This window comes from Seriola aureovittata, chromosome 13 (genome assembly GCF_021018895.1).
Source record: "Seriola aureovittata isolate HTS-2021-v1 ecotype China chromosome 13, ASM2101889v1, whole genome shotgun sequence".
Lineage (NCBI taxonomy): Eukaryota > Metazoa > Chordata > Actinopteri > Carangiformes > Carangidae > Seriola > Seriola aureovittata.
Window position 1 is genome coordinate 2,671,317 of NC_079376.1, and position 15,390 is coordinate 2,686,706.

The window sequence follows — 15,390 nt, forward strand, 5'->3', positions numbered from 1 at the left end:
AACAGGGTCCAGGTGCAGCTCGGCGGGAGACCTCTCCTTCCCCCCGGAAACCTGGTGATTACAGGACAATTAGAGTAAACACTAACAGCCGAGCTTTATCCCAAACACAGCCCTTTATCAGGCAGCAGCCCGCTTCTCTCTGGGCAACACCAGGCATTTATCTCCATCTAGACAGACAGACAACCCCTCCGGGCAGCATCCTGCATGGAAATAGCTTCACTGTAAACATGTTCATCTTAAAAAGCTCTTTAATCTGGTGTTGAGTTGTATTGTCCCATTTTGTTTAAACGCTGCAGAAATTGTAAACACAGTTAATTGAGACATTTCACTTGTTTCCACTGCAAATATATTTTCCAATAACGTCCCTGAAATCAGTCACATCTCGGGTAAAAAAGAGAACAAAAAACAAGTAGATTAAAGTTTCCATTATGAAAGTTAAAGTCAGTGTAATACACAAGGATCAATAATGTTCAGAAAAGCATATTTGTCTTATGAGTTATTCCTTACTGGCACATTGTGATGTAAACATGTAGTGAGTGGATCTGTGTGGAGTTTGCATCTTCTCTTCCCTTTCCACAATCTGAACACATACAGGTTCAGGGTTATTCAGGTTTGTTAATTAGGTTAAATCTGAATTTGCCCGTAGGTGTGAATGGTTGTGTGTGTCTCTATATATCAGGGGTGACCTGTCCAGGGCGCCCCCCGCCCTCGGGGATGGATAATGAACGAATGCCACAAGTCTTTAAATGATAACTAAAAAAACCAGGCCTGTTCCTGACGGACCAGAACATTCATTCATGGTTCTGATGTTGCTCTGTCTGCTTCCTCTTCCTGCTCTGTGAAACTATTTGTCTAAATCTGGTAGGAAATAATCATCACACGTTTCCATTTAACACGCCAGCGTTTCTAAATTCAAATAGTTAGTAGTTCAATTAGAATTACAACCGATTCAAAGCTTTAATAATAATGATATATTCATTCTAGTTTTCTCGATCAACTGACCGACACTTTTCTTCTTTAAGGAGCCTGTCAGAGTCCGGTGATGTCCACTACGCTCCAGCTTCCTCTTGGGTGGCGTCTCTCCTCCGCCTCTTCTTCTCTGTTGATGCACACCGCGCCCACGGGCAGGACGCAGGTAGGATATAAGAGCGAACATCACTTCGTTACACACAAAGCAGGAGAACGGTACTCAATGACAGGATGGCCAAACATAGACTTGATCACACACTGTGATAATATATGAACATCTGCTGGCTGTGGATTCTCTCATGTGAAGATGAGCTGCTTCTCTTTGTCTTGTATGATGGTGATTGTCAGATCGCATGCGTCGCCTTCCTAATGGGCAGTTTTCACTATTTTCTGACACTTTTATTAGGAAAAACAATGAGTTGACGGATGATTCAATAATGAAAATACATTATATTGTCAGTTGCAGTGCTAAAAATGAACAATATACTAACTACAATGGGTTTCATATACAGCCTACTTTTGCAAAAATGTCTGAACACCCGTCTTGCTGTGCAGGGTAAACAATATAACTGCAGCTATTATTTTAGACTTCGTATATGAATGAAATGTTTATAGATGTTTTGTAGCAGCAAACTCAGGTGTGTCATGTACGTGGTGCTTTGTCGTCTGCAATGATGAATTGATTCCAAAATTAATTGCTGAAATTAACCACTTACTCCTACAAAAGCTTCACGTCACCTTTCGACACGCCGTTATCTCCACGTTTCCTCTGAAGTTTTCTTTTGGACTCGCAGACGTTCTTCTCTGTTTTATTTTCTGCTCTCGTCTCTGTGATACGTTTTTAAAGAGCCGTCACTTCCTCAAAGCTGTTGTTCATTGTTTGCAAGTGATTTACGTGGACTTTCGTGTCCGTCCAAGTGCTGGAGGAGCTCCAGCAGCCGGGTCACGTACCGGCGTCTGTGTGTGGGAAAATAAACCGGGAATGTGGTTGATAAATAGACGGTTTCCCATTTAACTCAATTAACACATACGATAGCATATCTGGGTTCTCTTGCTGCTGCCAACAGCAACAACAACAGACACACACACACACACACACACACACAAACTCACACGCTAAAAGGGAAATTTAATTTCAAGCCTGAGCCTTAGGTGTCATAACTTTCTTACGTTCTTGCTAACGTTGGTATTTATTGCAGCGTTGGCCTCATGTTTTGTTGCCGGTGTAACTCTTGTGAATCATAATGCAGAAATCAAGGCCGTGCAAATAAAACATAAATATTACATAAACGGTAAGTATGAAAGATGTAATATTTACCACTGTTAGGCCGCCATGAGGCTGCAATTTGCTCACAAGGGAATGTTTCACACCACAGTGTTCAGGCGCTCTGCGACTACTAATCTAGTAAACTGCACAAACTACACACACACACACACTTTCTGAACAAAAATGAACCAAATGCAGATTAACCGGGACGGCGATTAATGTTCGTTTGTTTGCTTCACTTGTATTTTGCAGCTTCTTGCTTCAGCGCTGGTGCTCTCACGTTACAGTCCGTCTGAACACATGTTTACTATCAGTGTAACATTAAGATTCTCAGCAGGTTATTCTCATGTTATTCAGCTGTCCTGCTGTTGGCCAATCACTGCTAAATAGACACTGTAATTTAGGTTAATGGCGCTCATTCGCTCTCTGTGTGTGTGTGTGTGTGTGTGTGTGTGTGTGTGTGTGTGTGTGTGTGTGTGTGTGTGTGTGCGTGCTGTACATGCCTGAGTATACTGCATAGCCGTGAGGAAAGACAACTTCAAACACAAGGACGACGGCCATCCATCTGTTCTCCTTCCCCTTCCTCTGCAGTCTGTCATGTCTGTCCCCTCTGCGTCGCACGCCGCTGCCGCCGCCGCTGTGAACTCTGGGAAACTAGTGTCCTGCAGCTGGGTGTATACTGGTCCTGTGGCAATGTTGCCCGCACACTAGCTCACTGAATGTCACTCCGCTGCTTTCTCGTAATGTACGATGTTGTGCTGTGTGTGTGTGTGTGTGTGTGTGTGTGTGTGTGTGTGTGTGTGGCTCCACCGGCTCCTTTCACTGCAGAAGAATCGGAGCATGAGAGTGTAATTTATTTAGAATAGATCCAGTGTTACAGTAAGTCGTGCTGTGGCGCGCCGCGTTGTCTTCGTCTGTGTTTGCAGAGGGAGAGCAGTGGACAGTCGCACCTCTTCACGAGTTCAGCCGCTCTTCACGTAGTCATTGAAACAGAACATAAAGACATGCAGCTGTGTTGTTATGAGCCGGAGTTACAACAGGCCTACATGCGTCTTGGTGCAACTGATCCAGAAATACATTATCAACCTGGATAGCAATACAGATCATATGCGAGCGATGCAGAGAAACTGCTGTAATTCAACGCTTCCTGTATTTTTATACAGGGTTTATCAATATAAACTTTAAATATAATCTTAGCTTGTTTTTATATGGAATGAAAATTTAATTAAAACTTAAAGACTAACTTCCTGTTTGTTCTGAACGCCAGAAAGTGCACGTCCAACCACAGCTGATGACGGAGCTGCTGGCTGTCAGAGGTGAAACAGAGAGGGCAGCAGTTACTGAGTGCTACTCACGGCCCACCGCTTTATCCTGAGATCATTATGCAGAAGTTTCTGGAAGCATCAGGGATAAATAATCAATGAGGAAATCTGGATCAAGTGTCCACACTGGGCTTCTTCCAGAGGAAGTTGTGAGCTCGGGAGCAGCAGGGTAATCAATCGTCTGGTATTATTGATTAATTGTTCCGTTGTGTCTTCAGATGTTTTGTTTTGCCAGTACAAAAACCCAAATATATTCAGTTCACTATCATGTATGACTGAGAAGATTTGAGCAGCTGGAAACAACGAACCTTTGGTATTGTTATTATTTTTTTTAAAGAATGACATAAACTATTGTTCGATTATCAAAATAGCAGCTGTTTAATTTTTTTTGTCCCTCAATTAATCGACTCACAGGTGAAACAGACGCTGGAGTCAGGATTTATAGAAGAGAGAAATAATAAGCATCAGTGTCATGACGCGTCTCAGACTTTCATCCAGCCTTCGCTGTGGCCTCATGCTCATTACTCTACTGTGTCTTGACCTCTGACCTCCCTGACCTCCCCCACCCACCCACTGTAAGAGCGACCTTCTGACCTCAGTCTGCTCTCTGGCATCAGTCCCCACACATGCCGCCCTCCTCGCTCTCCCTGGATCTTCATGCTTTAGTCGTTCCTAATCCTGCTGCTGTCTCGCCGTGTGCAGACCTCTGTTATCTCAGCGCTGAGTCTGAATCTTCCTCTTTCATTAACAGTTTCCAGACAACAGCATCAGCTTAAATGCTTGACGTCTAAATTTAAAATGTTCCGAGGCTTTCACTGTTTCCCGTTGAATACCTCATTTTCTTCTGGGTATCCACTCCGGCCGTCACATTTGCATTTGGTACAAACACAACAAACATAATGTGGATTTCTATTCCTTTTTGATCGCAGTCGACCGGACAGGCGGGAAAACAAATAGGGTGTTTTGAAAATTGACACAAACATTAAAGTGCAATCAAAGCGGTGATCTAAAACGTTCTATTTAATGTCAGCCATTCATGTGCTGATTTTAAATTGCTAACAGCACCACGCTGTGCCAAGTGTCTATAATCACAGTGACAATATACAATATTCTGGCCTGTAGGCGAGAGCTCCCTCTCCAATTATGTTTCTCTTGGCCTCAGATTGAATCTATTACTGTGTAATTGCCTCTATATCTCCAACTATCACCCGCAGCGGTTCCACAGATTATTCACACATATGGTGAGTAAATGTTTGGTGGAAATCAATGCTATTTTTAGGGCGTGCTGTTGATGTTGAAGGTGCGGCATCCTGATGCCACCCGCAAATAGCTGAACAAAGTTACTGGAGGACAGTCTTATCCCAAATTATTCGTCATGGAGACTGTGGCACTTTCTCCATCTGAGAATTTAGTGGAGTGAAATGGAAAAAAAAAAAATACATGTGAGCATAAAGCCGGCGTTGTGACAGATCATTTTCAATATTTCCCGTGGTCCCAGATGGGCACGGTTCACTGCGTCGAGACAAATCTGATAGCATCAGTCAAGCTGTCAAGACGCTGAGAAGTTGACTTAATTTAACTTTACTTTCCTGGGATGGTCCGGAGCGGCAAAGCCTCTGGATCTCAGACGCTTAAGCAGACACGAATATTTAGAATTGAACTTAATGCTCACACCTCCCCCGGCCGGCCGCGTAGAGTCAGGTGTATCACCTGACCACGTCCTCTAGAGGAATACAAGTCTCCATCCTGCCGGTGGAGGCTGGTGATGTTGGCGGGTCAGATCACACGTCTCTGTCCAGCACTTTGATCAAAACGCAGAAATATCTTGACGACTATGACGAGACATTTGCCGCATATAGCTTCTTCCTCTTCTTCCTCTTCTTCCTCCAAAATGAGCAGGGTTTTTAGCTGCTGCTTTCCCTTCCTTTTTAGTATCCATCTATCCATCACTTAGCTATAGAGCTTATCCTTTGAGGGTCACAGGGAGGGCTGCAGCCGATCCCCGCTGACACTGAGCGAGGGCAGGAGGCGTCAGTATGTCAAAGATAATTTTTAATAACTTTGCTGACCCATTAACCTTTCATCCACAGCAGCGGCTTACAACCTATTTTGCACCTTTTTTTTTATTGTCTCAACACTGTTGTGGATTAAAGGTTGAGCATGGGGTTAAGTCAAAGGTCAAAGGTTATGATATAACTGACACATTTGGCCTGTTCAAAAGAAAAAGTCAATGTTTTTGTTATTTACTTGTGTGAAGCAGTTGGACAGGAAGAAAACCGTTCACGGTGTGAGTTGCTAAGTGGCTGCGACCCGTTGTCTTCTAGAAGCTGAGTTTACAGTTTATTTTCAACGTATGTTGAACTTTGACTCCGATTACAGCTGTGATCACACATCTGGCAGCATCCTCCGACTCAGCAGTCTTCTTCTTTATTAGATTTGACATCGCGGCAGGAGCTGACGGCTGTGAAGGTTCCAGGTTCCAGGATTATCGCAACTGAGTAATGATTATCCGTTCGGACCGAAAGAATAACGTCCCGTATCGCACATTTCCTCTTTGCACAAATAAAAGTTTTTACAGAGAGATTAAAATTATGTGATTATTTGACTGATGATTGCAATCAAACAAAAAAACACAGGATGATTAAATGAGAGGAAATATTCACATTAATAAAATCATAACACAAACAGCACTGCACAAACAATAAATAAAACAAACAAATAGAAGCCAGCGTGTGGTCAGACAATTAACAGCGTAAAGTTTTTTTTCTCGATGCTGAAATATTTAAATATTCACACTGAACGCTGTGTAAACACAGCAGCTCTTTGTGAAGAGTGGAAAACATCATTATGTGGATTTACAGTCTGAAAACAACCCAAACGAGCTGGCGACTCCGGGTCACAGCAGTTTTGCTAAATGATGGCGGGTCCTTCAGGAGCCCTGAGAAAAGCCAGATCTGAGCTCGCCCTCACGGCTGTGATGCTGCAGGTGATCGTTTGTTTGTTTGTTTTCTTCAATCCCAAAGACTAAAGAAGGAGAAGCAAAAAAAAAAAAAAACCAACCTTGTAATGATGGTGCCGTGATTGTCCGCTAACGGCCGCACAAAGACACTAAAAGAAAGAATCAAATCTTCTGAAAGCGTAGTGTGGGCACAAATCCTGAAAGGTGCTTTCATGCCGTTTTTTTCTGAGCTGAAACATGAAAAGGAAAGAAAACACACGAGACGATGCTCAAGCGTCGCATTCAACACACATCACCGGCCACTTACTGCAGCGAGGGGACGTGTCTGGAAGGAGAGCGAAACAACAAGCAGCTGCCGACGGGGACGCCGGTGTTTGCACGTGTGAAATAACAGCAACATACAAGCACAGAGCGTCTTTCACTTTCTGTCTTTAGAGCCCAAATTACCAATTTATGACAGACAGTGCACCACACGGTTCATTTAGTGGCTGTTCTGGAGCTTAGCTTTTGATCATAGTGCAACCTCCCTCAGCCAATGGACTTTGCTCAGTTGCAGCAAATTTGCATTTGACTTAAATAACTTATCTTTTTTTTTTTTTTACCCTGTTGGCTTAAAAATTGGGATCAAAAATGGTCAGTTCTGACTTTGAAACATGGCTGACAGAGCACGTCCACTATATTGCTCATTTATTAGCTGCTCTTTCATTCTAAGCTTTTAAACCCGCTCGGACAAAAAGTCTTCGTGGTGCTGAAAAGGAGCAAAGTGACAAATCGTGATAAAACACAAAGAGCTCCAGAACTTTTAAATGGATTTATTATAATATTAACAAATGAATTGATTGTAATTGATTTGTAATCATTAACAGAGTTTCAAACTCAAATCGGTTTCATCAGGACAGTGTGGGTACGGTTCGATCGGATTTCATGGACATTGGTGTCGCCGTGGCAACATTTGTGCCTTCACTGTTTTATCATTTAAGATTCTGATTGGCAGATGGGAAACATGACCTTGTGATGATGTCACAGACCATTTAGATGTTTGTGTGAGATTTTGTCATAATTAGTGTATGAAATCTTGAGTCGTTGCCAAATCACGTTTTGTGAGGTCACAGTGACCTTTGACCTTTGACAAACAAAATCGGATCGGTTCATCCAGTTTGCCAATCCACTCCAACTGAACGTTTGTACCAAATTTGAAGAAATTCCCTGAAGGCGTTACAGAGATGTTGCGTTCACGAGACGAACGGACAAACTGAACACAATAACAAATCTGAACTTTAAATACAGAAAGTAAAAGGCAGTATTATTCTAAATCTGGCCTCATCACTTAAACTCCATTATTTAAAAGCATTTAAACAGATGTGGGAACAGCTGATCGATACAGTCAATGACTTCATCAATAATGAGCCACTGGGACTGGAGATGCTCGGAGAGACATCGCTCAGGAAAGGAAGAGCTACAGTGGAAAACTAACCGACTGATCAGAGCCCAGTATGTAAATTATGTGCTAACCATTCAACCGCTCTGGAGGGAAGAGGAAGTCTGTATGTGAACGAACGAGGTAATAGGTTTCTGAGACTTCTGTTTAGAGTATATGTCGTATGTTCTTTAAACCTGCTGCAGGATGAATATCGATCACAAACTCTGCCAGCGACTCGTTGTTTTTTACGATTGCCAAAACAAAAAGACACGGCTCCACGTGCGTCGTCACGACTACTCCGTTTCTGTTCCCGCTTCTGCGAAAGCAAAACGTTCAGTGTGGAAACGGAGCAGGCTGCTGCTGGATGCACGCGTGGGCATTTTTCCACTGATGTGTGTGACACTTGATTGATTTATTCATCTTCCTGGGCTCTGCCCGGCCCGACGGCGACGAACGCAGCAGTCTCGACGCGGCGCCGTGACAGAGGTTGGGGCCGTGCTGTGACAAATGCAGTGCTGATTTTGACGAGAAGCCTGCCGCCGTTTTAAAGTTAAAACCCTCATGACTTCAGTCCTGGGGATTTTCCGTGTTTGCTCATAAAGTGAAGTTTTATTCGGTTATTTATAGGAAATGTAACGATCATCGAGCGTTGTATAAAATCTACAGAAAGGTCAGTCTGTGAGAGTCGTCTCCGAAAATTCCTAAAAAGTGGGAGTTTTTAAAGGAGCCAGGTTTTCATCTGAGAGCGGTGCACAGCATGAAGGAGCGCTGCTGATGCGCTTATCGGATATCTTGATAGGCTGGCAGACCATGTCACACTAAATCTGGGCTATCACCTTTCCCAACACACAACAAAGCAGAGGGATTCAAAGCAGGCAGCGGGGGTGGGGGGGTGGGGGGGTTACGTTTCTCTATGGTGGAACAGACCTGGGGGTGAAGGCAGGTGCATATATGTTGTGGTTATTTGAGACTGGCTGGATTTTATTTCAGGAAAATTAAAGGTTCACTCACACAGAAAAGCAATGCACACGGAAGACATTAGAGAGGCGGGGAGAGAGAGAGAGGGAGAGAGAGAGAGAGAGAGAGAGAGAACTATAGAAACACCACAACATTGAAAGAGCAGGTGGAAATACACAATAGGATTTCCCCCGGTCGTCATCAGTTGCCTGTTGCAGTTTGTGCAGCTGATTCATGTCTATTTTCAGTTTTTTGTTCACCTTGCTCTCCGCTGCCCGTCTGGAGCTCTTAGTCACATTCTTTCATTGAAATACATAAAGTTTTCCCTCAGCGTTGCATGTTTGTGTGAAAGGAACCGTAGACTGCATCCACACATTAGTGTGACTTCTCATTTTAAAGAGAAAACAGCCTCCGTCCAGACGATCACTCCTGAAAACGCATGCGTACCTGAGCAACCGCGAGCCGGTGTAAACGGGAAGCAGCTCGTCTTCCCTGCAGTGGATGAGTTGCAGAAAAACACTTCGGACGAGGAACAACTAAGGCAGTCGTAGCGTTAAAATGCAGAATTTAACTGAACAACAGCTGCGAGCAAAGACAACAAGGTCAGGAACACTTCGTAATTCGTTACCGTGCGACTTTCACTGACGAGGCTCATTTCATTTCTTCATTTTATTAAAAGAGAAACTATTTTATTAAAACTTTCAGTATTTCGCATGTCATGTGATATCATTATGTAAGTATTTACTTAGATTATATTCATAGAAGAGGTTGAAAAATGAAGCTACATTTCATCAATATGCTACTTAATGTATGTCTAATTAAAAAAAGAAAAGAAAAAGAAGGATGTTTTATAATTATAAGGATCTAAATAAAATCCCTCGTGTAAAAATCTGCATATTCACAGCTCATGTACTTTTTTTTTTTTGCCTGGCTGCTGATTGGCTGATTGAATGTACTATTGCCCCTCCCACAGATTCACAAGGTGAGAACATCCACTGAGAATTATTAGTGACTCTCCCCGAGGCGGAGGAGTAAAGGTCTGCCTGTCGCTCGTGGCTTTTTGGGCTTTTTTTTCTGAATGAAAGTCACTGAAGAAATTACTGAAGTCCTGAATCTAGACAGAATGTGTCAAAGTTGAAAACACCGCAGCTAAAGTAATTGCTGAGATCTTCGAAACAACATGTACGAGTTTCTAACTGCGCCCCCCGTTAGAGAAAACGATTATCTCAAATCTGTGTTGGAAGCATCCGTGTCAGTTTCCAGATCAACTTTGACCTGCTGAACTCGGCGTAGATGTGGGGAACTGTGTGATGGGTTTTATTTTATTTTATGTGTCGGCCTGTTTACAGCCTGTACTATCGTCCGACTGCTCATACTTGTTGTGGTGTTGTCACTTTTTTCCAATTACTTGGGTGAGTGCAATGTACACGTAACCGACAGAGCCATAAATCAAAGTTAACACAAGGTAACCATAAAACCCAAGTGATAATAAACCGTAGTTTTTCCTTTTAAAAGAGTCGTCTAGTGTCGCGCTTCCAAAGGTTTTGGGCCACCGGAGTGACGGCTTAAAAAACAGAAGCTCGATGGAGAAGAAGAGACCGGCTTCCTGTTTCGTGTCGTTTCCGAGCCCGAGCTCGAGATCACCCTGACAACACTCTGGGTTATCTACTTGACTGAGAGATGACATTTTACAACCGGTATCAACAGTGTCGTGCAAATTGTCGTACGTCTCGCGACTCGTGAACTGATCTCGTTGTTTTAAAATCCGTGAAACGTCATCTTCTTCTTTTTACCTGAGAAGCTGATGATGCTCGACGCCGGCCTGTTGAAGGTGTCGAGCGCTGGCCTGGTTGCTGCTGTGATGAAGTAGCTGTACGCCTGATTCAATAACAGTATTTTTCCAGAACAATGGCTTTACTCAAAGGTCCTTGTTTACTGTTATAAATGTATGAATTTGCCTCAGCAGCAGCAGCTGCAGCAGCAGCAGCAGCAGCGGCAGCTTTGTGAAGCTGAAGCGACCCATAGCTGTTTGTGCCTAATGAGGTGTCTAATGTATGAACAGTCAGGCTTTGTATTTTATACTTTTGCCATCTCAATGTTTTCATGAATCTCCGTCTCTGACACACAGGAAATACTGGAAAATGTCGCAAGTAGCCACATGTTGAGCTTCTGAAGACGTTGGATTACGTGTCACAGCTGGAATCACACACCACACATCACACATCACTGAAAAACGAGATCAGAACATTTTCTGACAAATTCAAATCTCAGTTTCACCACAAAATCAGGCCAAACATTTGAATATAGAGATTGATTATATAGGAAAACATAAGCCATTTGACTAAACATAGAAGTAAAATAATCCCGTTTAGTCTCAGTAACATTGACGTTTGTGTGCACAGTCGTCTTGGGAACCAAACCCTGTTCTATAATCTATACAGAACCAGGGGGAAAGCCTGTCACTGTATATGTCTATTATCACAAAAAATGAAAGAAGTGTTTAGTATGAACTTCCTCTTTTATAGTGTAAGAGACCGTTTTCTATTATTCTCCAGGTACAGTAGGAAGTAAAACCCCCAGGAGTGTATTTTTCAAAGACTCTCAGCTATCACTTTGCTCTAAAAATTTATACAAGGAAGCTCAAAAGGAAGGAAATGTGTGGATGAACAGCGTCTCAGCTCGCAGTTAAAGCTCTTTGGATGTACTTTTCCATGTCAGCCTGGCAGACTGCGGTAGCCTCAAACAGGGTGAAGAGAGAGGATGAGTAAGCCACAGTTGGGGTTGAGTGACCCTTTAGACTCTGTACAGTAAGATACACTACAGGACTATTTGTTAATGGTGCTTTGGCTCCAGAGGTGGTGATGTTGGACTTTGAATCAGGCTGAAGTATCTCAACAACTACTGGAGAGGTCGCCGTGAAGTTTCTGGATCAGTGTCCATCGTCCACGGAGAGTAAAACTGATTAAGTTTTTGACCCACGTGACTTTCCCTCTCTAGCTCCAGTATGAGGTTGACATTTGTGGTTCAGAGATGAAATATCTGGACAACCGTTGGATGAATTGCTGCGAAAATTTCTACAGATATTCAAGGTCCCTGGAGGTTAAATTGAAATGACTTTGATAATCCTCTGACTTTTCATCCGGCGCATGCATCAAAAAAACTAAATTTCAATTTACATAAAAATAGACTTGAATTGTAAAAACTGCATTAGCACAAATAAAACGTGAGTCCTCAGTGACGCATGAGACAGACGACTGAAACACGCTCTGTGTCGACGCGCTGTTGCTCTCGTTCTGTAGTGTTTATTCTGGGGGGGGGGATTGGTTAGCCATTGACCCAGAAGTTGGTTCCTATGTACTTAGCTGAAATGGTTTATCCAGGGGGCTAATTTCTCTGTTTACTTCCAGCGGGAGTCACAGAGCAGCATTAGAAATGATGGAAAATAAATTCACACCATGCATAGGGCATTTTCTATCCATATCACCCACCCTGTAACGCTCTCGTAATGTCAGTGCGGCCTCTTTGTTTTCATTTATTTATTGCTTCGCCGTGTATTGCTTTGGTCAGGATGGCTGCGTGTTGTATTTTCCTTTTGTTCTTCATTGTTACCAGTTTGCACCAGGTATCCACACCGAGTTGAAAAATCTTAACGACTTATTGATCGACACAGAAAGTTCTGTAACTACAAAATTCTTTTTAAAGAACTTACTCTGTGGCTGGTGATTTGTATTTAAACCAAGACTCTTCTCTCAGTGCGTCTTCCCCTTAAACATCTACTGGAAAAAACAAAAACAAAACGACAACAACAGCAAAAAAAAAAAAATCCTGTCCTCTCCCAAAACTGCTGGGTAGCTAATAGTCCCATACTTTTGTAACACTACGCAGCTCCCAGCTGTGAATGTGTGTGTGTGAATGTCTGAATGTGTGTTTCTCCGCCCCGGGCCATAATGCAGTAATTTAGTCTGTGTTTTTAGTCAACTTAACGTGCTAAATAACAGTTAAATGTACTGTAAGTCAGCGTTTTCCAGCCTCAGCAGCAGGACTTTCTGCTGAGCGCTCAGTGCTCGGGTTAGCTGTCACACACAGGCTGTTTGCTAGATTAGCTTTGATGTAAACCACTATTAGGCTGATTTTAAGTAGCCCTGAAGGAATGCTTTTGTTTTCTGGGCTCCATAACGTTACTTATTTGTTCCAATAAACACACAAATGATTATTTCTTCAGACCAAAGCGAGAGACACTTTTCTGTACAACTGAATATCTTCTGGAAACAGAAGCATTGAGCAGCCGATTTACTGCTCAACAAGGTGTCACATTATTGACGATGTATTACAAACGTCCTGAGGAGCGTCAGTACGAATTACAGCGGACCCGGGACGGATGTAACGCTCCTGCCGGGCTCATTACAGTGTAACAGCCATCAAATCCACTGAATAGTCGATATCCTTCTCATTGTCAAGTTGTACAATCCCTTTCTGTTCGACAGGCATGTCGAATGTGGCTTTAACAGGAGTGATGAAAGCAAAGCCCCCCCCCCCTTTGCAAAATGCAATTATAGTGTGTGAATTATGAACATTTAAACCCTCATAATGATTCTCGAGCCAGTGGGGCAATTATTGCATTTCGCGATTAGATGCCGTCGTTGCAGATACGTCTTGATTCGTCATTTTCAAAGCGAGAAGTTCATCAGGAGATTTTTTTTACTATTATTTCTTTTTTTATGAATCCAAAGGGAGCGAGCCAACGCCTGCGGATGCCTCACAGGAAGAAAATAAAAGGTGCAGCGATAAAGCTCCATGTGTCTGAGGTTCATGGAAGTTCAGTCAGAGTTCATGGCGTCTTTACAAAAGAGACCCTGCAGGAGAAACGCACCCCCGAGGATTAAAATAACAAGAGTGACTCCCCAGGTGTTTTTAGACACTTATGTCAACAGTGTCTCGAATCTTGTCTGAAGACAGTTCTTTATGACTCCGTCTGTATTTCCGGGCTCGTTGTCCTGCTGCAGGATGCATTCAGGGCTGATCAGACGCCTCGGCGTTGGTGCATTTAAAACATTGAAAGTGCCTAAAACTTTGGCACAGTGCTGTGGAAGAAACGAGGAAATTATAGATGTATATACTCTATATTCATGACCCACTTCTGGAGATTTACGCCCTCAGTGCCACAGACAGGGTATGAATATCTTTTAAATAGTGAGAGACGGACTAACGCGATGCTGGTTCTGGTCTCGTCGTCATGGGATTTGTTAACAGTGATAAATATACAGACGAGTGACAGACCTTATTCCACTTAGCTTGACGATATTTCTCACTTGTTTTCCTTTTATCTGTGGCCTACGCAGCTATAGCTCGGTTCCTTAATGAAAAATAACATTTTTTAAAACTTTCTTGCAGCTTCTATTTTCAGAATTATTTACAAACCAATTTCTGGGGCAACAATGTTTTCCCTCCGTTTCTTTAATGTCAAGTATTTTCAGAAACATTGAAATTAGTAAAGGTATGTACTTCCTGTTTTAACCTATGGGACCTAATGTATGTAAATTAATTTTGAAGAGAGAAAGAGAGAGAGAGAGAGAGAGAGAGAGAGAGAGAGAGAAGCAGCATTATGTTCCACCAACTAACAAGCAGCTGCAGTAGAACAGACAATAACAATAATAATCAATGTTCACGCTCATCTCAAACAGCATCACAGCTGATAGATAACAAGTCTGCTTGAATAGACTCAGGTGTTACACATATTGACACACGGACCTGATACCTGCAGTAATACAACAAAGAAACGCTCGGGTCCAAGTTCATACGAAGAAGAAACTTGAAGAAACTTGAAGAAACTCTAATTTGAACTTTCTAAATACACTGTTATACCCTCAAGTTTTCATGTTGCTCTCGTAGCCCTTTGAGCTGCGTAATTGCTCTTGAAATATATTTGATTCAGCTCCAGTCTATTTAAGAGTTCCTCAGAGCCGTTTCTCCGTGCACAGTGTAGGGGAAGTATAAACGGTCGCTTGCATCCGCTGCTAGTGAGGGACCCTCAAGTGCTCATTGACTCTGTTTGGATGTCGGAGACCCCCGGTGAATGGTGAGATTCGAAATAGTACAGTTGCAATCTGAAGATCCCCTGCAGGCTCTGTAAAGCCTTTTGACCTTGCGGAGCAGAAGAATGAGGCAGGAGTCTCGCTGAATGTGCTCATTACTTTCCTCTGAACACTCCTGCCTGGCATGCAGAGATTTATTTGTGTGGAGAGCTCTTCTTTTGACTCACCTCTTCATATGCCATCATCTCTCTTTGCATCTTTTTTTTCTCCCGACCCGCTGACCCGACTTCAAGCCATAAAATAAACCAAATAAATAAACACCAGCAAAGTCGAAAGGTAGACACTTGAAAATACTAACGAGAGTGTGAGTCTTAGCTCTAGTTTCTTGATCATCATTTGCTTCAGAGACGTGGAGGAGAAGCGCGGCCGCAGTATCGGGGGGGGGGGGATGAAAGTGAAAAGCG

The 15,390-nt window shown here is 42.9% G+C and overlaps 1 protein-coding gene across 1 annotated transcript in view; it reads left to right on the forward strand.

Moving 5' to 3' along the window:
- Positions 1-15,390, forward strand: part of gfra4a (GDNF family receptor alpha 4a) — a 255,477-nt gene that overhangs the window by 69,139 nt on the left and 170,948 nt on the right. Inside the window, exon 2 of the mRNA XM_056393818.1 lies at positions 1,023-1,135. Within this exon, the coding sequence (XP_056249793.1) occupies positions 1,023-1,135 (113 nt within the window). The remainder of the gene's footprint in view (positions 1-1,022; positions 1,136-15,390) is intronic.